The sequence below is a fragment of the Pituophis catenifer genome, unplaced genomic scaffold, assembly GCF_029215685.1.
Source record: "Pituophis catenifer annectens isolate HBS135680 unplaced genomic scaffold, rPitCat1.0.hap2 SCAF_2, whole genome shotgun sequence".
Taxonomy (NCBI): domain Eukaryota; kingdom Metazoa; phylum Chordata; class Lepidosauria; order Squamata; family Colubridae; genus Pituophis; species Pituophis catenifer.
This window is the reverse complement of record NW_027256882.1, coordinates 53,238,599-53,263,685: the sequence shown is the minus strand read 5'-3', so window position 1 is coordinate 53,263,685 and position 25,087 is coordinate 53,238,599. Positions and strand designations below refer to the sequence as shown.

The following is a 25,087-nucleotide window of genomic DNA, read 5'->3' as shown; positions in this document are numbered from 1 at the left end:
AGAGGTCCTCCGAGATATAAATGCCCAGAAATTTAAAACTACCAACCCTCTCCACCTCCTCCCATTTATGGCTTAAGCTTGGGTTAGACTTGTGTGTCTAACAAATCAGGGAACATATGCATTTGTCGTTCAAAGATGGTTGCATAGCTCTTGCATTTATACTTCTGCGAATGTTAACGTTGCTTGAATGTGCCTTGCCTTCCACCCGCCTCCCAATAGAAAGTCGGAACAAGCGTATGGGATCAGTGGTAGTATTCAGCCAGTTCTATCCGGATCGGGAGAACTGGTAGCGGCAGCTGCCGGAGGCTCCACCTACCCGCCCGGACGTAATCACATCCTGTTTTTGACACTCCGCGCATGCTCAGAAGGCCCTGCGTATGCACGGAGGTAGTGTGTGTGAGCGAAGCAGAGGTAGCATGCTCACATTTGCAAACCAGTAGCAAAGGGCCTGGTGGCTCAGCAGACTAAAAGCATTGTGATTAACACCAGCTGTCTGCAATTACTGTAAGTTCGAATCTCACCAGGCTCAAGGTTGACTCAGCCTTCCATCCTTTCTAAGGTAGGTAAAGTGAGGACCCAGTTTGTGGGGGCAATAAGCTGACTTTGTATAAATATACAAAAGTATGAAGGCTATTGCTTAACGCATTGTAAGCCGCCCTGAGTCTCCGGAGAAGGGCAGCATATAAATCATTTTTTTTTAAAAAAAAGGTAAGTGAATACCACCCCTGTATGGGATGTGTATCCCCACACAATACATAGTTGATATTTGGGAGGTATGCACATCGACCTATCTGCAACCATTGCAGCCTATGCTTACCCATCAAACCCTTCGCTGCATAGGTATGTGTTGACGTCTATGTGCAGTTGTGGACAAGTCGAAATCAAGCTTTAGTGTAATTATGGTTTATCATTATATTCATCTTGACATTAGACATTCGTTTCAACAGGATTGCATTGGGAACTATGATTTAAAAATCATTGTAGATCTTCACGAGGCAGTTATGGAGGCAGTTTATTTATTCTATGGAGTTAACAGGCATTTAATCTTTCCACAGAGGATCCTTTTCTTCCTTAGTGGTTATTTATTTATGGAAGACATATATACACTATCCTACTTGAAACTAGAACAACTTTCATAGCTGCTCTCATGTCTCGGTTAATCAAGTTTCCCCTTTCTCGTTCCCTTTGGATGATATTTACAGAGTTATTTTTAGAAGCTCTGTTCTCCATGCACATGATGCTATCTATATTAATCAGTTTTCCTGGTGACCATGTCTTCATGTTAACATTGAAGGGATTTCATTCTTTGGCATCTCAATGGCCTCGGTTCTTTCTCACATCTCTTGAGGACCTCAGCGCACATGGTCCATTCTATGCTTTATTCTCTCCTATCGAGAGTAGTTCTGTCTCCCCAATTCATCTGGACAAATCTTCGATCCCATCTTGATTCCTTCAGCTTGGAGAATACAGCTTGATCCTACAGCTTGGAGAATATAGTTCCATAACTGCTCAGGAATAAGATAGAAGGGATTATACTGCAGATAAATAGAAATCCTTTCCAGTATTTGGAAAAACAATTTGACAATAACAGATAGTCCTTGTCTACGACTACAATCGACCCCCAAAGTTCCATTGCTAAAGAAGGAAGTTGTGATTTGTGTCCCGTTTTACAACCTTTTTTGCCACAGTTGTTAAGCAAATCGTTGCAGCTGTTAACTGAAACATGCGATTATTAAGCGAATTTGGTTTCTTCCCATTGACTTTACTTTTCAGAAGTCAGCTGGGGAGGTCACAAATGGGGATCACAGGACCCTGGGACAGTGCAAGTGTCATAACTGCATGCCCGTTGCCAAGTGCCCAAATTTTGATCATGTGACCATGGGGATGCTACTACCATCAAGCAAAAACTGGTCATAAGTCATTTTTTTCACTTACAACTTGCCATTGGAACGTCAAACGTTCACTAAACGAATGGTTGTAACTCAAGGACTATCTGTATCAGATCAGTCCGCCTACTTTGGGCACTCAATCAGTTAGAAAAACTGATTGGCCTTTCATTTCCATTTAAAACAACTTTCTTCATTTTTTCTTCACTAGGATACTTCCCTTTTCTCCTATCCACTGGAATCTCTACCAGTTCCCATCTGAAGCCTCTTTTTTTCTTCTTTCTGTGTTAATAGGTACCCAGTGGTGGGGTTCAAATAATTTAACAACCGGTTCACCCAGGGTCAGGTTGGCTGTCGTGGGAGGGGTGGCCGATCCCCAACCTCCAGCTCCACCGCACATGCAGGACGACCCTCCTGCGATGGCCAGCTGACCCCTATGAACTCCTGACCATCCACTTCCTGTCACAGAGGAAAAGATTCTTGAATAGTTCCCAGGGCCAGAGCTATATGTCTTTAGAGCAAAGTTTCCCAAAACTTTTCATTCATTACTTGAAACTGCTTATCAGAAAGTCCTTATTGAAGTGTTACTGTTATGATTGGGTAGTGATTTCTTTTTTTTTTAATGTTGTTACCTAAAGAAAAACTACTTTTACCCAGTGTGGAATATTTTGCTCAGATTTAGGAAGTTGTGATTTGTGTCCCACAAATAGAGAAATCCTCCTTTTCTTACTTTCCATACGAACAAAACATTTCTTTGCATGGATGCCACTTTCCTTCCAAAATTATTTTTTCCCCATCAATTAAGACTTTAGACTCTCTCCGTTTTTTCCCAGCCTCTCAAGTATTTGTCTTGAACATGCTTTTACTTATAACTATATGGTCTTGTTCTACAGAAACTATCATATATTTCTGTCTTCCAAGGCCACCTTTATAGTGTAAGGGCTTATAGGTGGATGCAACCATGAAGTTTTGTTGAAGGGTGGCTTCTGATTTGTACTGTTTTAAAACAGGAATGGCCACATTGGCAGTTTGTCTTCTCAGGGATTCCTTTACTGGAATTCTGTCAGATAGCCACGTGTTCATCCTTCTGCCTTCATTCAGCATTCAGAGAGATGCAACATTTGGACGGGTATCATAAAATCTTGACTATCTTATGACTTTTTTCCATGTTATAAGTTTACTACTTATACACATATATGTGTGTCTGAGAAACTATGAAGAAGACTTTGTTAAACTGCACTTCTTCGAATAGTTTTCTGTGAACTTGCAATCTGCTCTCCTACCTTCTTGATCAAGTGGTGTCAAGTGACTTCATTCCTTCTGATGCACTGCGTTGATCTCAGGAACTAAAGAGGTCCAGTGGAAGCTGTCCTTCACTGCGTGAAGCGCAGGCAATCTAGCGTTAGAAGATTCCATATGTTCTATGTAGTTCTATGCAGATCCATAACCTATGCATATATGAAGATGATGTTATCCGTCATCTCCGACTCCGACTCTTGGCGATTCTGTGGGCCACATCTTTCAATCTTGCACTATTTCTTTGAAGTTTTTCTATGCTCTGGCTGGTGTCCATGTGTATGTATTAATAATCATATGAAGAACTACATATACAGATAAATAATTGGTGGGGTTTTTTAGTAATAGTTGATTGTAACAAAAAAGCCAGCTCATGAGACACATGCATAATAAGGAACTTCAGTTTGCTCATTTTGTATGGTTGTGGTTTATGAATGTAAAACATAAAATTTGATTTGTTAATCAAATTAACAAAGGTTTAATTATCCTTTTCCCAGCCAAATTCGTAACATCTAAATAAGAAAATTTTAACTTGGTTCCTATGATAGGCTTCAGTATTTAACTAGAAGTATAGATAAGTGGAGGATATAAATCTGAACTATATGAAAAATGACCCTAAATAAATCCTTAATGGCCAAATTGAATTCACTTTTTCTTGTATCCTCTCAAAATGTCAAATATTAAGACCAGTTGTAGTTTGCACAATTGGGGAGCAAATAACATAATTTGCCCAGATTTTTTAATTATTATTTTATGGGCCCAGCTAATAAACACCCTTTAGCAAACTAAGTAGACTAGTTTGGATTTTAAAATTATACTGTGTCTTATTTGACAACAATCTTAAAAGACACAGATCTTCAATAATGCAATCAAGATGTTCCTGCTATTTTAAGAAACCGTTCTTTTAGACAGCCGAATGAAACAAAGTTATTTTTAAAAAAGCAAATGGCATAAAATTATTTCAGAATAATTTAGTGCAAGAGAATAATTTAAATAATTTAGTGTAATAGAATACAATAAGTCAAAAAATTGAAATGTGGCCATGATGAAGTGTACTTGTTTTATGACTATAATGTAAAATAGTCATGTTAAACTGATTTATTGGACAAATTATTAATGATAAAAATATATAAAATTTAACACTCCCCCTCCTCACCCTTTTCCAACTCTGAAAGCTCCCTATGGCATTTTGGATATATATAGAAGAAATAATTATGTTGGTTAGAATAATAGTAGAAGATATATTATTTGTGTATCATTATGCTGTGTCTTGCCATTGGATGCTGCTGATAAGATTATGCTGCTGATATAAATTGAGGATTAATTCCTTAATTTTGGGAGGAAGAAGAAAGTGTGCATTTTAATGGCTCATTAGCCTACAATTAGTTCAACATTTTGAGGGCCACACCTCTCACAGATAGTGAAATATAGATTAATGAATTAAAAGTTAGCTTAGTATGTGGCACTTTTTTTCCTGCATGCTGCCAAGAGTCACCTGATCATACTGTTGTCATTGTGTTTCCAACAAATGAACAAATTCTGCAATCCAGGCATAAGGCTAGAAACTGAAACATTTAAGCATTGTCTGTATTATTTTCATCCTGTAGGTTCTTAAAAAAAATAATACTAATTTAAAGACATGGTTAAAACATATAAAGAACAGTTGCTGGAATTGGGTATGTGTAGTTTAAGGAAAAGAAGGACTAGGAGAGACATGATAGCAGTGTTCCAATATTGCAGGGGCTGCCACAAAGAAGTGGGAGTCAAACTATTCTCCAAAGCACCTGAGGGCAGGACAAGAAGCAATGGGTGGAATCTAATCAAGGAGAGAAGCAACTTGGAACTAAGGAGACATTTCCTGACTGTTAGAACGATTAACCAGTAGAACAACTTGCCTCCAGAAGTTGTGAATTCTCAAAACACTGGAAATTTTAAAGAAGAGATTGGACAACCATTTGTCTGAAATGGTATAGGGTTTCCTGCCTGAGCAGGGGGTTGGACTAGAAGACCTCCAAGGTCCCTTCCAACTCTGTTATTCTGTTCTTATTCTATTATATATACCTTCTACATTAAGGGTAAATGGCAATTATAATCTGGATTGGGACTCTAGTGTTGAGAGTAGAGATGACCTCACTTTTGCAAGTCACAAATTGAATGCATCCAGTTTTAGCTCTGCAATATCTTAGGAGCAGTCTCCCACAGCAGCAGTCACAAAGTGATGTCAAAATGATGCCTTGTGTGATGATGTCACGTAGGTTCTGCTTTGTCTTCTTGCAGATGTGTGGGGATTCTGGAGGATTTAGCTATCTGCCATGCTATTTTTGAATAAATACCAAGTTAACATTAAATAAGGAAAGGGGAAGAAGGCATCAGCAATATTACCTAGTTTGATATCAGACCTTTTTCCTGATGTACCATGTATATGTGGTTCTTTCCTTCCTGCCATCTATCTTCAGTTCTTCCTCTGAAGCCCCTTCAGTTTGTATATACTGTTCTTATAGTGCACTAATCAGACTCATTTAGCCCTCTTGATAAGAGCTGGGTATTGCATAGTAAAGGTTCCCTTCGCACATACATGCAAGTCGTTCCCGACTGTAGGGGGTGGTGCTCATCTCTGTTTCTAAGCCAAAGAGCCAGTGCTGTCCGAAGACATCTCCGCGGTCATGTGGCTGGCATGACTGAACACTAAAAGCGCACGGAACTCTGTTACCTTCCCACCAAAGGTGGTCCCTATTTTTTCTACTTGCATATTTTACGTGCTTTCGAACTGCTAGGTTGGCAGAAGCTGGGACAAGTAACAGGAACTCACCCCGTTACGTGGCGCTAGGGATTCGAACCGCTGAACTGCCGACCTTCTGATTGACAAGCTTGGCATCTTAGCCACTGAGCCACCGTTTCTATTATTTGCTTCTTTTTTAAAAAAAAACGTTGCTTTCCTAATTCTGTTTAATATTAGATTCCCTGCACTGGCATTCAGATTGAATCATATAAGCAATTGAGGATTCCTATTAGGAAATCTTTTGGGGCCAGTGGGCTACAGCATCCTGCCAGAGAAGGGAAAGGGACTGACAACCCCAGCAAAGAGTATTGCAGCCAGCGTAATTAACTCCATTACTTATCTCAAAGTAGGAAAGAGTAATGAAATAGTAATGCTCTAATTTTATGCCAATGCTAGACTACAGGCATTAACAAGGTGGACTTTTACGCAAATTGGGAATCTTTTCTTTGCTAGTAGAGATGTAAGAAGAAGCCTAGAAATGCTTAGCAATCCCCATATCTGCCAAGTCTCTGCTGAGTTTACTTCGCTCTATGGTTTTATTGTTGCTTCTTGGCTCTTTATCAATAAGAAAGACAAGAGGGACCAGAGACAGGAATTTGGCTTTCTTTTAAACTGAATTAGAAATGAAACACTGTTTGAAAATGAAACTTGTTTTGCTCTGCTGTGTTAATTAAAACAAAATTTCAGGAATGTTTTGTTCGCTATGAGATGGATCAGAGCCTTTGTGAATCCACAAAGCCCTTGTGACAAAGCCATTATGTTATTTCAGTGTTAAACCATTTCTCTGTTGTACTATTCCCCTGTTTCACCATTTCAGCTTCGCACTGAACCTGTAGTAGACCTAGATTTAATACAAGGAGAATGCTGCCAGTTGAGCAGCCTAGCATTATTTACAGTTCTGACAACCAGTGTACACCGTTGTAATTCTCTCTTTAGTGAGACAATCAGGGAAAATCTGCAGGTAGGGCTGATAAGAAAGACGTGGAAAAGAAAGAACATGGCTACGTCAACCTAAATAGCATTAGTCAGATCCAACCCTCTACTGATCTCCTGATTTCACCACTGACATAGTGGGTGTTGAGATGTAACACATCTTGCACCCATCAGCTTAAAAGAGAAAACACTATTTTAATTTCAGTGAAGCGAAGGACAATTTGAACCGATCCCATTCATATACTGAGGCTGAAATGAAGGCAACGTGGAGATTTCATAGATTGTTTTTTCCTTTGACACCTAGTAGGTTTGTGGCAAATTGCTTTTTGATAACTGCTTTTGCAAGCCCTTAAAATCTGGGGTGGAATTCTAATTCTGTTTTCCTTTTCCATTTTATTTCCTTTTCCATTTAGTGGTATGCTTTGATGCCAAGATAAATTTTGATGACAATGCTGAGTTCAGGCAAAAATCCATATTTGCCATGGATGACAAATCTGAGAATGAACCAATAGAAAATGAAGCTGCCCATTACGACTTAAAGTACATAGGTCTGGATGGAAACATTGCCTGTTTTGGTGAGTAATCCTATTGCTATATCTTCCTGGTCTGGTCTGAAAAATTGCATGCCTAACATCACACATCTAAACAGAGTTGGCTCTAACCTCTCTACAGGCACTTATGACAAATACCTTAGAAGCAAAGAGTTTTTCAAAGCATGAAAAAATACTAATTTTTCTAGGGAGAAAGACTTCCATGAAAATAAAATAACAATTCTGCTAAGGGCACTTGAGAACAGTCATGCCTAAAATTCCTTTTGATTCCTAGCTCCCTCTATAATGGTTTGACAAGGATTGAATTTAGAGCTGCATAAAGAATTGTAGACTATACATTGTACATTGTTATACATTGTACATTGTTATACATTGTAGACTAGCACATAGATTAATCCCACTGGTACATTAGCTCTATGAACACCACAGCTTCCTTCCTTCCTTCCTTCCTTCTGTTGGAAGAAATATCCATCTGGGTTCAGTTCCAAGTGGGGAAAAAGACACTGGATTCATGGAAGTTGCTTGGAAAGAAGGTTTATTGATGAATAGGATCACATGGTTTGAGATCCTGGGCAAAAAGGGCAGAGATGCTGAGAGTGCCTGGGTTTTATGCCCTCTGTTGGGCTTTGAATTTGAGCTTGTGTTCTGATTGGCTGTCAGACTCCCATGGGGCCATGCAGGAGTAACTTTGTAGGTTGTCTTTTGACAACCTACAAAGGCTTGGTTGACTCTTGTTGGATGATGATGTAATGAAAGGGCTTTGGGCAATTCCTACTATGGCTCTGCCTGAAGGAGGTAGATCTTTGTTATGTAGAATAGACTGGCCCAGGCCTTAATGGCTCATTGACAAAGAGGGGGGGGGCAGGCTGAGCAATAACCCTGAGAGGTGAGTTGGGCTGAGAGTTGGATGATTAGCCCAAAGTCACCCAACTGGCTTTGATGTCTAAAGCAGGACTAGAACTCATAGTCTCCTGGTTTCTAGGCAGCACCTAAACTAATCAAGGAGAGAAGCTACCTAGGACTAAGGAGAAATTTCCTGACAGTTAGAACAATTAATCAGTGGAATAACTTGCCTCCAGAAGTTGTGAATGCTCCAACACTGGAAGTTTTTAAGAAGATGTTGGACAACCATTTGTCTGAAGTGGTGTAGGGTTTCCTGCCTAAGCAGGGGGTTGGACTAGAAGACCTCCAAGGTCCCTTCCAACTCTGTTATTCTATTTCTATTACAAGTTCAGAAATACCATAAGGTTAGAAGCAGCTGTTTGGACCACTAAGTCCAAACCCTGGTTGAAATGTATCTGTCTCTCACCTGAAAAATTTAGCTATGCAATGAAGTTGATATTTTAATGGACTAAGCCATATTATGAGCGAAGCATATTTACAGTGAGACAAACCCTTAATGTATAGAACTCGGGGACCCCAACCCCGAGCCGTGGTCCACTACTGGATCTTGGGCAGTTCAGAATTGGTCCGTAGAAGTGGTGGCTGAGCGTGTGTGTGCACACAGAGCCCCACTTACGTGAACAGCGGGCAAGCACGTACGTGCATGCTGTATTTACGTGAGCGGCGAGTATGTGTGCCTGCCGTTCACACAAACAGAGCTGCACAGGTATATGTATTTGCCCACTACTCACGCAGAACCATCCCCTCTCCACCCACCTACCCATTCCTCCCCCCGCCAGTCCGCAAAGCCAGAAAGTTTGGGGGAACTCTGGTACATAGAACCCAACTGTTTTTAAAAGGAAAAATTAAGACATTTTCTAGTGTTGGTAAAACTAACTATTGGGAATTTGTTAAAAGGACAACTTTTTACAACCTATTATTAGAAAGAATTTGTTGTTGTAACATTGTTTTGTGCAACGTTAATGAAATTAGGCACGGCCCATAAACCTGCAAAACTAACTAAAGGATCCGGGTAAGTGAAGGAATAAAATGAAGACATGAAATATGAAGTTTCTTCTGATTTTATAATTGGCTTTTGTTGCTACTTTTTTATTCCTCTGCTGTATTGAATGCAAGAAGAGGGGAGGAGGAATTAAATTCAGTAAAATGTCCTCCATCTTATATAGCAGTGATGGCTAACCTTTTTGCCATCGCGTGCCAGGAGAGGGGGGGGCGGGGGAGGGTTGCACGCGCATGTGCCCACGCGCATGCACGTGCAATTCCCCCCTCCCCCCGCTCCTGGCACATGATGGCCTGGTAGGCCCCTTTTTCTTTCTTACCTGGTTCCAGATCCTCTCTATTTATCTGGGAAGGGCAAAAACAGCCTTTCCCACTCCCTTGGAGGCCCTACGGAGGCTGAAAGGGCCCATTTCCCGACTCCCGGTGGGACAGGAAGTGACTTTTTTGCTGTCCCCAGAATCCAGAACCTCTCTAGGAGTCTCTAGGAGCCTCTCTAGGAATCTCTAGGAGCCTCTCTAGGAATCTCTGGAGGCTGGGGACAGCAAAAAAGTCACTTTCTGTCCCACCGGGAGTCGGGAAATGGGCCCTTTCAGCTCCATAGGGCCTCCCAGGCCCTCCAGAGGCAGGAAACAGCCTGTTTCCCTACTTCTGGTAGGCCCAGAAGGCCTGAAAATCAGCTAGCCGGCATGCGCATGCGCCCCAGAGCTGAGCTGGCATGCCCACTAATATGGCTCCGCGTGCCACCTATGGCACGTGTGCCATAGGTTCACCATCATGGTTATATAGCATGCTCTCCTTCCTAGGTGCTCAGCTACCTCTTCTTCTCCCTCATCTTTCCAGAGGTTCCACCAGTCTCCCAATATCTGGTCACCCACCAGCCCTCCCTACCCCTCTATTAATATACAGAGGAAACTGATTTTTTTTTTCATTCAAAAGAGATGTGGTACCTTATTCCCCATTTTTGCTATTTCTGAGTCGTACATTGAGATAGATGGTGAATATATGAAACAGCAGAAGGGTGACTTTTCTCACTGCTAGGCATAAGCAATGCCCATTTTCAGTATTATTGAAATACATATTGGCAGTATATGGAGATTTGCTTGCTCAGGCTATGATTTATTCATTTAGTATTTCTATGCTCCCTCCCCCGTTTTTTGTTTTTTTTAAAAAAAAACTCAGTAAATTGAGATACCTTGGATCAGACTCACAGGACTTGGAAGCAAATGTCCACATTTTCCATAAGTTTAAATTTTTCTCCATCTGTGCCTTTCTCTCCTTCCTTCTGTTCTTTTTTCCTTTTATCTTCTCCCTCTTTTTTTGGTTTTGGCATCTTGGAACTGCATTTGCACATGTTCGTATTTCGTCTTCTTAAAAAAAAAAATCAGCAATTTAAACTCTCTTAATTACAGTAAATGGCGCTGGACTTGCAATGGCAACCTGTGATATAATTTCCCTTAATGGTGGAAAACCTGCCAATTTCCTGGATCTTGGTGGAGGCGTGAAAGAAGCACAAGTGTATCAAGCCTTCAAATTGCTCACTGCAGATCCCAAGGTAAAACACAAAAAAACTTGACTTTGACAGAAGATGTCTTAATACATAGAGTTGTACATAGGTAGTCCTCGACTTATGACCACAATTGACCCCAAAATTTCATTTTGCTAAATGAGACATTTGTTAAGTGGGTTTTGTCCCATTTTACAACCTTTCTTGCTACAGTTGTGGAGTGAATCACTCCAGTTGTTCAACTAACAACACGATTATTAAGCAAATCTGACTTCCCCATTGATTTTGCTTGTCAGAAGGTCACAAAAGCTGATCGCGTAACCCTGGGACACTGTAACCGTCATAAATATGAGTCAGTTGCCAAGCCTCTGAATTTTGATCACATGACTATTGGGTTGCCGCAATCGTTGTAAGTGTAAAAATCGGTCATACGCCGCTTTTTTTCAAAGTCAAAGCCTTTATTGTCATTGTACATCATGTATACAACGAAATTGGTTTAGCCTCTACTGGTACAGTTCATACAAGACATGAATAATATAAAGGATAATCCTTATAGAAGTAGTTAGAGAAAAAACTAGTCATGTGTTTCAGGGATGGGTTCTACTTACCTTTACTACTGGTTCGCAACGGGGCCGCATGCGCAGAAGCATTTTGGTGACGTCGGATCGGTGGGCGGAGCCTCCCGCCAGTTTTACTACCGGTTCTATAGAACCAGTGTGAACCGGGGGCAACCCACCACTGATGTGTTTCCATATGTACAACATATTCTGTGCAACATGTATACTACTCAGGTGTATGATCTTATATTATGGTATATACATATCACTACACTGGCACCAGTGAAATTTGTGGTCCTATATTGTGTTTTTAGGAATCTGACATCCCATGGGTAGAAGCAGTTTTTAAATCTGTTTGTCCGGCTGGCTATACTTCTGTGTCTTCTGCCCGATGATTAAAGTGAAAAAAGACACTGGCCAGGGTGTGAATCATCCCTAAGTATCTTCCCTTACTCTGCTAAAAAAGCGAGACATGGCGATGTCATCCAGTGGGGGGGGGGGGTTGTTATTATTAATCTCTGTCTGTCTTATTAAGATGCAAAGGTAGTGGGAAATATATGCTTTTACACCTTTTTCAGCTATATAAAATCACATCATATTAGATGAAGGAGCACTCATGTTTCTGGAAAAATGTACCCAAAGAAAAGTTAGATATTAAATTGTAGAACAGAAACAGCCGTTTCAGTTGTGTTTCTTTGGTTTGGATGTCCTCGTGATTGTAGTGGTAAATCTCAGGAACCTATTGGAGTAGATTTTGGCATGTTCATTAGGCCTTACGTTTCCAATCAGGGCACTATCACTTCCGCAATTTCCAGCTATGGCACACCTGTTAACTTTGCCGGCTGTGGATTGTAGATATTGTAGTTCAACATATCTGGCTGGCTTTGCATTGTAAGCTTCAGTTCCCACCCTTGGACTGATCGAAAGGGCTGCTTTATTGGAATATCTGCTTATATTGATCCTATTTTTTTTTTTTAAAAAAAAAAATCTGTCTCGATTTTGTTGGATCCTTGTTTTATGTGTTCCTTTTTTTTATTGTTTCATTGATCTGTTTTATTTAATATTGCTCGCTTGCCCTCAGCTCTTTATGTCTGCAAAATATTTATCTTGTTTCTTGAACACCTGAGAAGCACTTTGGTCCCCTGATATTTGTCCCCTTACTCCTTTGTTCCTTTGTTCTATTTTCTTTAAACGCCCTTCGCTCTTGTTCCTGCCTGCACTCTGCTGCTCTTTCAAATGCATCTTTCCTAAACTTTCCCGCTAGACACTCTCCCCCACTCCCTCCTGCCTCCCCTCTAACCCCCCCCCCCGCCCCCCGCGAAATAAGTGGCCTGCTAAAAACTGTGTTTGCCTTTGGGCACCTTGTTAATAGGAATGTCATGTCTTGACATGGTGGTACCATCGGGTGCTCTGTAGGTTTCTACGTTGCAGAGTTCAAATCATAAAAGAAATTATTGCCATCCTTAAAAAAAAAAATCATTAACTCTCATTCCTTTGACTGTTTTCCTCTGTATTCCAGCTACTGCTCCCTGTTTTTCCCACTCCAGTTCTTTCTAAATGAAGCGCTTTCTAACTGCTAATCCCTTGGCCCTTCACCATGACGGATTTTAGCTTCTACTCTTTTGGCTCTGCTCCGGCCAGGGTGATTGCTTCATGTCAACAAGCCATCTGAGATAGCTTTCTCTCACACTCCTTCCCTTTCTCTCTTTCCTCTTTCTCTCTCTCTCTCTCTCTCTCTCATCTCTCTCTCTCTCCTCCCTTCTCTCTCTCTCTCTCTTTCCCTGCCTCCCTTCCTCAGTTTGGGAGGATAAAGATTTAATTGGGGGGGGGGGGTGTTTCATGGATATATTGCAAAGAGTCAGTCTCCCATTAAATGCAGTCATACTGCAGGTGAAGAAGGAGAGTGCAAAAGTGGGCTGAAAACTCAATATTAAGAAAACTAAGATCATAGCATCCGGGCCTCTCACTTTCTGGCAAATAGATGGAAAGAAATGGAGGTAGTGATAGATTTTATTTTCCTGGGCTCCAAGATCCCCACAGATGGAGACTACAGCCAAGAAATTAAAAGACGCTTGCTCCTGGGAAGGAAAGCTATGGCAAATCTAGACAGCATACTAAAAAGCAGAGATATCACCCTGCCAACAAAAGTGCATATAGTCAAGGCTATGGTGTTCCCAGTTGCAATGTATGGCTGTGAAAGTTGGACCATAAGAAAGGCTGAGCGCCAAAGAATTGAGGCCTTTGAACTATGGTGCTGGAGAAGACGCCTGGGAGTCCCTTGGACTGCAAGGCGATCAAACCGGTCAGTCCTAGAGGAGATCAACCCTGACTGCTCTTTAGAAGGCCAGATCCTGAAGATGAAACTCAAATACTTTGGCCACCTAATGAGAAGGAAGGACTCACTGGAGAAGAGCCTAATGCTGGGAAAGATTGAGGGCAAAAGAAGAAGGGGACGACAGAGAACGAGGTGGCAATAGGCGTGAGCTTAAATGAACTCCAGAAGATGTTAGAGGACAAGAAGGCCTGTAGGAATGTTGTTCATGGGGTCATGATGGGTCGGACACGACTTCCCAACTAACAACAAAACCAGTTATGTAAAGTTTTAGAAGAATGCCAAATTTCTTTTTCCTCACAATAGCTTATCCTGCCATGCACTTTAATCCCCCACCACTCTAACCTATTTGAATAGAATGGCTGAAAAGATATATGAAATGTGCTTTAAAATCTGGTTCCTGACCTTCAGTTTTTTCCGGATCTTCTCTATGACCTTCCACTCACATATCCCCACATAACGTTTATTTATATGCTTCTCCTCTCCTCTTCCTTTAAGTCTGAGAGTGACAATTCTAGGATGCTCCTGCTCTGTGTCTGTAGTAACACAAGAAAGTACAATAAAAGTGAGGGGGCTGTTGTGCCTTCCTTGTTGAAGACAATGGTATATCCCTTCTGAAAATCCATCATTGGACTCAACATTGTTGGGTGATTTCTGATGTTAAATGATGTTTTTAAAAAGCTATTTCAATTTAATTAAATTAGGATGAGATCAAAAAGAAGCCTTGAGGGTATTATCTAACAAGACCAGTATCAGCTATACGTTGGTCAACCACTTATGTCTTACTTTGAAATCTGTCAGGCTAAAGCATTTGCCTTAATTTTGGGATATTCTTGATCTTTTTGGCATAATGAGGAATTTCAGAAAACTCTTGTGAGATATTTTGATTGGTTACAGTAAAATTGTATTGCACAACTATGGACTACCATAATCTGTGCATCATTTAAAAAGTTTTCTTGAAAGAGATAGAATCAATATATCATTTCTATTATTGATCATATTTAGAATAAGGTTACCAGTAATTCTCGACTTACAAACACCATTGAAATCAGAATTTCTGTTGCTAAGCAAGTTGTGAGTTGTGTCTGATTTTACGACTTTTTTGCCACATTAAACAAATCACTGCAGTTAAGTGAATCTGGTTTTCCCTCTTTATTTAGCTTGTTGAAAGCCAGCTGGTAATCCACAATTGAGCCCAAAATTTCCATTGCTAAGCAAGACAGTTGTTAAGTGAGTTGTGTTTCCATTTCATGACCTTTTTTTCAATGTTGGTAAGCGAATCACTGCAGTTGTTGAGTGAATCGTGTGGTTATTAAATGAATCTGACTTCCCATTGACTTTGCTGGTCAGAAACTAACTGGGAAGGTCACAAGTGCCAATTATTTGACCCCGGGATTGTCACTGCGTTTTTGTATTTACCAGCTGAGCTCATTATTTCTGGACTGTTAGACTTTCCGTAGCTTGCCAAAATTTCTTATCAGTAACTGATACTACACATGTCCACATTCTTTCACTTGCTTCACACTTTTTCCTTTGTTCTCTTGCCAAGAAGGTCCGGCGGCTGAGAAACAGCTGGTGTCAGGTTTCGTTGCTATCTTAAATAAACTTCATTTTCAAACGCAAAGTCTCTAATGAATCTTTTTTTTTTTATTTAAGAATAGAGAACGACATTTCTGAACTCTTTTGCAGCCAAACTGGCCCCTCTTTCCAACACCCTCTCCTTCCACTCTCCAACCCCAATGTCCCATTGGCCATCATGCAGATCCATCTCTTCGTCCCAGCACGTTCTTTCACAGGAATTTGTCCCCCTCCCTCCGTCACCCAGGTAACACTATCTGCTGTATGCAGAAAACTAGGTAAAAGTTCATCTCAGCAATAAAGCAACGCTTCTTCTCTTTCATTCATTCCAATCATGTCAGCGCTGGAAAAGAGCCTAATTTGGAACGCTGACAGCTGGCATGAACTTTATTTTAAAATGTAACTTATTAGATCAGTTAGTTGTTTTATTTTCTTTATAACAAATAAATGAGTTTTCTTAGAAAATATCTTCGGGTTTTGTTTTCTTAAAGTATACTTGCAAGGAAAAGTCTCGATCCACCCCTCGTAATCAGGTGCGATTATCCCAAAAGGCAGAATGGGATTAATCAACGCCCTGACAGGGACGTTGCAACCATTCCAAATACATGCTGGTTACCAAGCATCCAAATTCTGATTCCATGACTGTGCGACAGTCGTAAGTATGAGAACCGGTTGTAAGTCACTTCTACCTGTCTACCATTGTAACTTCGAACAATTGTTAAACAAACGATTGTAAATTGAGGACTACCAATAATAATACCAGAATTTCAAACAAACTGATTGTTAATGACTTTTCATATTCAGGAGAGATAAAATGGACTGACATTTTCCCAACATTGTGGCTATTGTTAACCATTAGCTAGCATAAATAGAAGAGCTGATAGGAAGCTTCATTGGTGTACTTCTCACACACACACACACACACTCACTCGCATAACCATGCTTTATATCAGGCACAAACAATTGTAACATGAAATAACCATTCATTATTTAGTACTTATCGTTTTTATTGGACGTGCAATTATATCAAAGTGCAATACCTGCCTCTCTTATTTCTTGTTCTTGTTTTTCTTATTCATAACACTTTGCCTAATTTTGTTTACTTCTGTGCAGTAAGGGTTAGAGCCTCACTGTCATTATCAGGCAAGTCTTATGATGTTCTTTTTCTAAACATCTCTGGCTCTGATCAGAATCATGAAGGAAAGTAGCATTAAATATTTCTGCTGTTTGGCTTCATTTCCAGCTGTCAAAAGTGTCAACATAATATTGTTTGTCCTTTTAAAAATATATTTATCCACCATCATTTTCCTTGTGGCTGCACAAATTCTTAGAATTTGTTTTCAGAAAATGGGAGCCTACTACTTCAATATAAAAGCTGGCTTTTTAGGATTATCTAGCATAACAAACTACATGGGGGGGGGATGTAAATGATACGTGAAATACCATAAATAGCTAAAACAGATAAAAATGGGGAAAATAGGAAGGAAGATGGAACAAAGATATGAGCTGATATAAAAAATATTAGGCATCCTGGATGGCGGTCTCAATTGCAGCAATCTCGCTTTTCCACTGAAATAAATCAAGCGTTTTGAAAAGAATAATAATTACAGAATAATCTGTATCTTAAAGCAACTTTTCCTCCGAACTCACCCAAAGAACTTGAAGCAGATTCCACATTCCTTAAAGGACAGGTGAGCAGTGTCTTGAATTGGAATGCAACTATAGTTTACATGCAGAGGTGTGATTCAGCCGGTTTCACCGAACTGGATATTAATTTTACATCCGGTTCAGTGAACCGGTAGTTCTGATGACTGGCTGGCCCCGCCTGCCCCTCCCCTACCAGGAGTCCCCACGCAGCCCATTTTGGATTGCAGGTAATTGCAGGGCCTGTGCAGAGGCTCGGGGAGGGAGAAAAATGGGCCTCCCAGAGGTTCCAGAATGCCAGAAATAGCCCGTTTCCAGCCTCCAGAGAGCCTCCAGAGCCTGGAGAGGGGGAAAACAGGCCTCCCGTAGGCTGAGGAAAGCCTATGGGGGGGGTCAATGGGCCTTCCCTCCAGAGAGCTTCCGGAGCCCAGGGAGGGGGAAAACGCCACCCCCACCCCCATTTTCGATCCCAGGATGGTGCAGGAAGCCAACTAAGCTTCCCACCATGGCCACGCCCACCTAGCAACCAGGCAGAGAACCGGTTGTTAAATTATTTGAAGCCCACCCCTGTTTACAGGCAGAAAGATGTAGTTTCTTCCTTATTAATAACAAAATTATATCAACAAAATCACTTTGGAAATAAAGCAGAATATTTGTTCTCTCAGTAATCAGCTGAATCAAATACTTGGCAGTAGAGTAGAAGGCTCATTATTCCAAAGTAAACTAAAATTTTTGTGAGTCCAACTGGTGTTTCTGTCTGCCAGTGCCAAGTAGGCTAGTTCATTTGAGGCATTCCAAGACAGCGTAAAAGACAACAGTTCATTACTGCTATGTTTAAATCAATACCCCATAAAGATTCCAATAGAAGAGAATATATATATAGTTCAGGTTTGGATTGTAGAGTCTCTGGTGCTCTCTGAGCCTGGTGGTTCACTTGCAGACATTTCATTACCCGAGTAGGTAACATTATCAGTGCTACTGAGTACGGGGTTTGCTCCCTGTTTATTGACATAGCTTGGTCTGCCAATGTTGGTGGGAGTATGGATTTCTCCTTGGTTGTTGCTTGATCTGTATCGATTGAAGCTTTAAAATATTCTTCAAGGTCAGCCCCATGTAGAGCACATTACAGTAGTTCAATCTGGAAGTAACTTAGGTTACTTGGGGGGCACATGCATGAGGAGCACATGCATGAGCAGTGCAGGATGCATGTGCGCATATGCAGTGTGGGGACACATGCGCAGAGGGAGCATGGGGGGCCATGCATGCATGCTCAAATGGGTACGCACATTGTATTATGGGTGCCAGCATGCACAAGTGGACTTTTGGCACGCAACGCCCAAAAAGTTCGCCATCACTGTCCTAGACAAATCCCAAAACACTAGGGTAGAGGTATCAAACTCACGGCGTCACCTTGTCATCACGTGACATATCGTGACTTTATTCCCCTTTGGTAAACCAGGGGTGGGTGTGTTCAGCTTCTGGCCGGCGGGCCACGAGTTTGACACCCCTGCACTAGGGAATTCCTGGAAGCTTAGTATTCAGGAAAATCTGCCGTCAATGGACACATAAAGGTAAATCACCTTTACACACAATTCAGAACAGATAATAAATATGCTAAGAAATCTGCAAGCAAACAACCAATCAAAGAGAACACTACCAACTCTACTCATAAAGAGTTTCTTAGGAAAAATAGTGTTAAGATAAAGTATGTTTAACTTCTATTAAAATCACTGAAACCTAAGTCCCTAGTTATACATTTAAGGTTCACTGAATGTAATGAAAATGAAGAAGATGTCACTTTTAATGGATTATACTTTTTGGCTAAGCATTCCCTTTTTTAGAAAACAATACTATCCACTCTCAATTGCCCAGTGCCTAATTCTGAATGAAATGAAATGTAAATAGCACTCAGTTTCAAATGTAATGCAGTATGATAGCAGTGGATTTGTTTGACTTGTCAAATTGCATGTCATTAAGTAATAGAGAACCAACCACATTTTTCTATGGTCATTAACAAGTATTTTGCATTCCAATACAAATGCCATGTATCTTTTATATGCCTCATTGCCTAGTTGTTCTTTGAACAGTGTGAAAACATCTTTGGTTTATTGCTTGGGTTTATTTTTTGGGAGGGAGTGAGAGAATATTGTCAAAGCCTGATGTGAAAAGCACAGCATGAAGTTGTTTCTAACCTGGGGGAGAAATGGCATAATGAAAAAAAAAAGTTATTTGTTAATAGGCATTGCATTTATAGCCTTAAATTACGACCCATATTTCCTGGCATGTGTAGGAAGCTGTATTTAGGGGCAAGGCGATAGTTTACTAATAAAATAAGGCACAGTGGCCAAGTATTCAAGGCGCTGGGCTTGTTGACTGGAAGATTGGCAGGTTGAGACTCAAGTATCATGTGATGGGATAAGCTCCCAGTTCTTGCTCCAGTTGCTGCCCACCTCGCAGTTTGAAAGCATGCAAATGCAAGTAGATAAATAGGTACCACTTTGACGGGAATATAACAGCATTCTGTGCATCTTCAGCATATGGCTAGGCCAACCACATGACCTTGGAAGCATCTTCTGATAACACTGACTCTTCAACAGTGAATCAGAGATGAGTAGCACCCTCTAAGAGTCAGACATGACTGGCAGGGTAAAGCTTTATTTACCTTTAGTAGTAAAACACATAAACCCTCATATTCTTCGTATAAATATAGCTTCCAAAGTTATGTTCTTGAATCTCTAAAAGTACTTGATTAGCAAGGCTGGGAAAGTCTCTCTATTAAGATACTAGAGAACTGGTATCAGAGAAAATACTCATGATTAATTGCTGGATATAAAACAACCAGGCAAATGTTTGCTCTAGTGAAGATACTTAGATGTTTGAGAGCATATAATATTATCAAAAGTTATTGATATGGATCATAAAATGAGAAGTTTATTCCCATAATTTCCTGTAACTCCTTACCCCAAGCTTAACAAGGGACATTGGGCTCAGCTACCCAGTAGTTTTTTTTTAAAAAAAAGAATAACTAGGTGTTCCAAAGCTAGAAGCTGTGGGTTTTTTTAAATGACATGGCAGCTTCTTTTCAGTACAGTTTAATATATACAGTATGTTTTGCTGTGAGGCAGTTTGGTGCAATATTTAAGGTGCTGGCCTAGAAACCAGGACACTGTGAGTTCTAGTCCTGCCTTAGCCATGAAAATCAGGTGGGTGACTTTGGACCAGTCTTTCTCTCTCAGACCAACCCACCTTATTGTGGTGTTGTAGGAAAAATAGGAGAAGGAAGGCGTATTAGGTATATTCTCTGCCTTGAATTAAATAAAGTAATTAAGGCAGGATAAAAGAAGGAAGGAAGGAAGAAAGACAGAAAGAAAGGAAGGTAAGTAGGTAAGTACGTTGGTAGGTTTAATAACAGGTAATTTCTATTTCTATAATAGAAAATGTTTTATATAGACAGGTTGCAAACATTGACTACAGGTGAAGCAGATATCAACATATCAATTAAGTTAAAAAATATTTTGGACCATTTTTTCCAGAGCATTGAAGAAGACATAGTTATTTTACTTTTATCGTAACCAGCACAGAAGAGGTAAATGAACTAGTGTAATTAGCAATCCAACAGAGATTTCAAGAGTTAAGAAGAGAAAACTTGAGGGTGGGAGAAAATTCTGATACTCTTCAGTATCTGAAAAGTCAGATTTCTTCTTTATCATTTGAAAATGCATGATACAGAATAATGAATTAAAATTACAAGGAAGGCAGATTCAGACTGAATGTTAGAATAAACTTCCCAACAATAGCAACAGTTCAATGTCAAAAACAATCACTCTGAGAGTTGATGGTTTCTCCTTCGCTGGATGTCTTTAAGGAGAGGTTAAACAACCATCTGCCAAATGTGCTTTATTTAGAGTCCTGCACTGAGCAAGAGATTGGACTCAATGATCTAAGTCAAGCTGTACACTTACTCATAGCATAAGTAATTGCTATAAATTCCATATGCAAAAGATATGCAGGATTTAACCTTTAAAAGAGAGGTGTGGTGCACAGTGTTTGGAATGTAGTATTGCAGGCTAATTCTGCCAACTGCCAGCAGTTCGAGTCTCACCAGTTCAAGGTTGATTCAGCCTTCCATCCTTCCAAGGTCGATAAAATGAGGACCCAGATTGTTGGGGGCAATATGCTGTAAACTGCTTAGAGAAAGTTATAAAGCTTACGAAGTGGTATATAAATCTAAGTGCTATTGCTATTACTATTTTGGGATATTTTCTAGAAGAAGGTTGGTTGGTTGGTTGATTATATGGCATCAAGTGATTTTCAGTACCTTGCAATCAGATAGATAGCTAGATCTACATTAGTGTGGTAAATTTTCTAGAAAAATGGCTGCATTTTATTTTAGATACAGGCAAAATACCAAATGGGGATATATAATTTGAGCTATAATTAAAATATCCAAAAATCTATCCTGTTTCTGGAGCTTGTTTCCAGTGAGAATATACTAGTTTTAGGTCCTGTAAACAGTGTTTTATTTTATTTTATTTTTTTGAAAAAGTGAAATGATGTATTTTAAAATTCTGAATTGTGCTTTTAAGTATTTGTGCAGGGTTTTTTTTTTCCTGCAATGTCTGTCTGGCTGTAAAAGCTGAAGGAGGTTTTTTAATAGAAACAAAAAATGCAATTAAAATACTATTTATTCATGATTTTGCTGAGACGCTTTCTGAAAGTCCGTATTTTACTGACAACTACAGCTTTAGGGAAGCAATTTTCTTTTGTGTGTGTGTGTGTGTGTGTGTGTGTGTGTTGTTGTTGTTCTTTTCAGTGCATTTAAATTTGTTTCAGAATGTTTCTCCATTTTCCACTCCCCTTTTGGGAAGCGAGCATTTTTTGCCATGATTTAGTGTGCTGTCCTTCCTTATTTCAAGGCAAAACCTTTGTTTGCTGCGCGAGCATTTTTCAATCCATCGGATAAAGAAGTGATTTAATACGCTTAAAAAAAATAAACATAATAGGTTGCTTGGACTGGGAGGGGGTACTAATGTAAGCTTTATCAAACTTAGTTATAAAGTCCTGCGCCAGTAGAAATGTGGATAAGCAGCTTGATGTGAACGAGGCACTGAAATGCTTTATAGAATTTTTCTCTCTAGTAAAAACCTATATTAAAGCTGGAGAGAGAGATGGTCTTTCAAGATTGTCCTTCATATTTGTGAACAAAAAAATTAGAGGATTTCTCTGAATTTCCCCAGAGGAAGAAGAAATTCTCCAATAATTCTAGTGGCAAGCAGAACAATTCCAATGACAGCAGAACCGCTTCTGAAAGAAAAAAAAAAATACAGAATTTTCTTTGGAATTCAACTGAACCATGGGAGGGTGCAATTTGCCAGAGATAAATCATGTTGTGAAAGAGAAGATATTCACACGATTCTTGGCTGCCACAAGCGAGTAATGTCAGACTAACCCTATTTCCTTTTCTGGCAGAGTAACTAGCATAATACATTAGGGATGTACTTTGATCTCAGAGAACACGCCAGCAAGTTTCTCATAATATCCTCATTAATAAAATGATAACATGTGGGCTAAATGACACAACTGATGGATTCAGAATTGGCTGAATAACAGCATCCAGGAAGTATTCATAAATGAAGTATTGGGTGAAGGGCAGATGGTTGTCATAAAATGGATCTGGTTTGTGGGCAATAAAAAGCAAATCTGCTCTGTAGTAACTGCCTTCTTTTAAGGGATATATTTCTGGTACTCTCCACGGCTATTCTTAAAGGCATAGTTGGGGGTCTACATTTTCAGACTTTAGCATCTTAAAGTAAACCTCCATTAAAACCTATCTAAGCTTCAGTTAAAATAGCATTTTAACTGAAGCATTTTAAGATTTCTTACACCACCTGGGGAAAAATAGTCCAGAATAACTTGCTTGTAAAATAGGTGGTGATTTGAAGAAGGACCTGAATATATGCTAATGTCAGGATTCCAAGTAACAGCCCAGATGTGTTTTTTTTTAAATCAAAACTCCAAGGCCAGAGGCTTCCTCAAAATATAGATTTATTAGGCATGTCATATTGGCACATCTGGTGAAAACCCGAATCTGAAGCTCCCTGGGTTTTCCCCACCCAATTCAAAATCCAAAAGTTCTTCCCCCCCACTACACACAACCATAACAAGCCCCAATCAGGTCACAGTCCCAGACCCGGATGAATCCCATCCATGCTCTGCCAGGAGCTGGTGAGAGTGTCCTTGGTTCCCAGAAGAGAGAATGTTATTTTGGGTACATGCTTCCCTAGCTATCTCTACTCCCCCTCCCTTTCCCACAGCCTCATTGTGGCAATCCTGAAGACGTTCCAAGATGGCTCCAGGGTTGACAGCTGGTATAGGTAGATGATGGAATAATTATGATAGCTTATGACTCAATCTTTTGGATATCGTAAAGTTAGGAGGCCTTTCTTCTACATGGAGACATTCTGGAATGATGTACTATGGTTTTTTTGCACTATAGCCTTAAACTGCTTGGTTCCTGTCAAAGAGGAAGTCTTCCTGAACTCACAATTCCTGCTTGTGGAGCAGGTGGCAGCTGCGGGTAAAAGGGCCTTTACAAAGGATCATCTTTTGCACCAATTGTGTCTATTCCTGGATCATCGTGACTTATTGTGACTCATCTCTCCAATTTGGAATACTTTAATGGACTTTACATAGGCTTGCCCTTGAAGAACTTTCAAAGGCTGAAATTGACCTGGAGCATAGCTAGCTAGTTAGTTTTTGGTGCCTCTCAATACGGTTATAATATACTGCTGTTCTGTAAGCTGCACTAGTTTCCAGCAGGCTTCAAAATTTAATTCAAGATGCTGTTTAGCATTATTTCTGATGTTTGGGCTTCTAGAGAAAGTCACAGTTCTTGCTGTTTTCTTGTCAGTTTCACTGTTCTATCAGCAAGCTTGAAAAAAACAGAATAGCTTTTTTTCAAATAGCCTTTCACGGATCCACTAGTGTCAGCCTTCCCAGTCAGACCAGAAGGAAACATTTTGTAAAACAAGGGAGTAAGTCCCTTGATTTAAGAAGTAGTCATGACTCACGATCCCCTCATTGGAAGCAACTCTCTGATTTCTGGTTCTGCTTTGATGTTTGTGTGGATTCTGCTCTGGTTTGGCTGCCAATATTGACCTGGCTCTTGGAACTCAGGACTGGATTTTAACTAATCTTCTGTGCACTCCTTTTAAAAGCAAAGCCTCTCAGGAAGACTCTGCTTTAGATTACATTCCTTGTCTGCTGTTATTTCCCTGATCCTGACTAAACTGCTAGTTTCCATAGCAACTGTGTGAGTTTATATTGAAAGCAGAAGCAGGACTCAGATTTTGTACTAGAACATCAAAGCATCAAAATGTTCTGATTCTTGTGTCTTCTTTTGTTGTTGTGGCCAATCCAAAGCAGTTAGGCAGAACTTGTGGGATATAAATGGCTTGTTTCAAGTTCAAAACAAATATTTTCTCCTGTTCTTTGTTGTCCCTAATATCAACATTTTATTTGCTGCTTTCCTATCATCCCTCACACCCTCAGTATCCCATACAGTTTCAGGCTTATTGCTGTACTTTAAACTGGGAATATTAAAATCACAACAGCCGTGTGTAAATCATAGTACTTGGAAGAACCAGAATATTCTATGTTTAAGATTCTTTTGCTTATTATATTTTTAATCAATTCAGTAACTAGCACCGTGGAAAGGCTTTCAAGTTCCTTTCTATTTTCTGTATTATTTAGAACCATGTACATGCTGACTTCTTTTCTGAGCTATAGAAACACTGGGTTTTCATGCTGTGAAAAAGGGAAAGAAAAACTGCCTGGAACAGTGTACTCTAGTGTACTCTACACTAACTTGAAAGTGGGGGGGAGGGTAGCTATGCATGGTTGAATTGTATAATTAGATTACTTCTGTGCTTCCAGTTGATAACGGTTGCAATCCTATACAAGTCTTAAACTCACTTCTGAGTAGACACGTAGGAGTTTGTAGCCTAAAATGGCTTTTAAGCTTCTTGTCCTATGGCAAGTAAAAGTTGGAAATATTCCTCTTGTACACTGTTCAAACTCACATTTAGACTGTTCCATTGTTGAGAAATGGGGAGGGGGATGTTCT

General features: G+C 40.0%; 1 protein-coding gene across 1 annotated transcript in view; it reads left to right on the top strand.

Annotated features, from left to right (window-relative positions):
• SUCLG2 (succinate-CoA ligase GDP-forming subunit beta) overlaps positions 1-25,087 on the top strand; it is a 269,256-nt gene that overhangs the window by 171,066 nt on the left and 73,103 nt on the right. The window contains exons 8-9 of the mRNA XM_070936853.1: positions 7,308-7,469; positions 10,757-10,899. Coding sequence (XP_070792954.1) covers positions 7,308-7,469; positions 10,757-10,899 — 305 coding nt within the window. The remainder of the gene's footprint in view (positions 1-7,307; positions 7,470-10,756; positions 10,900-25,087) is intronic.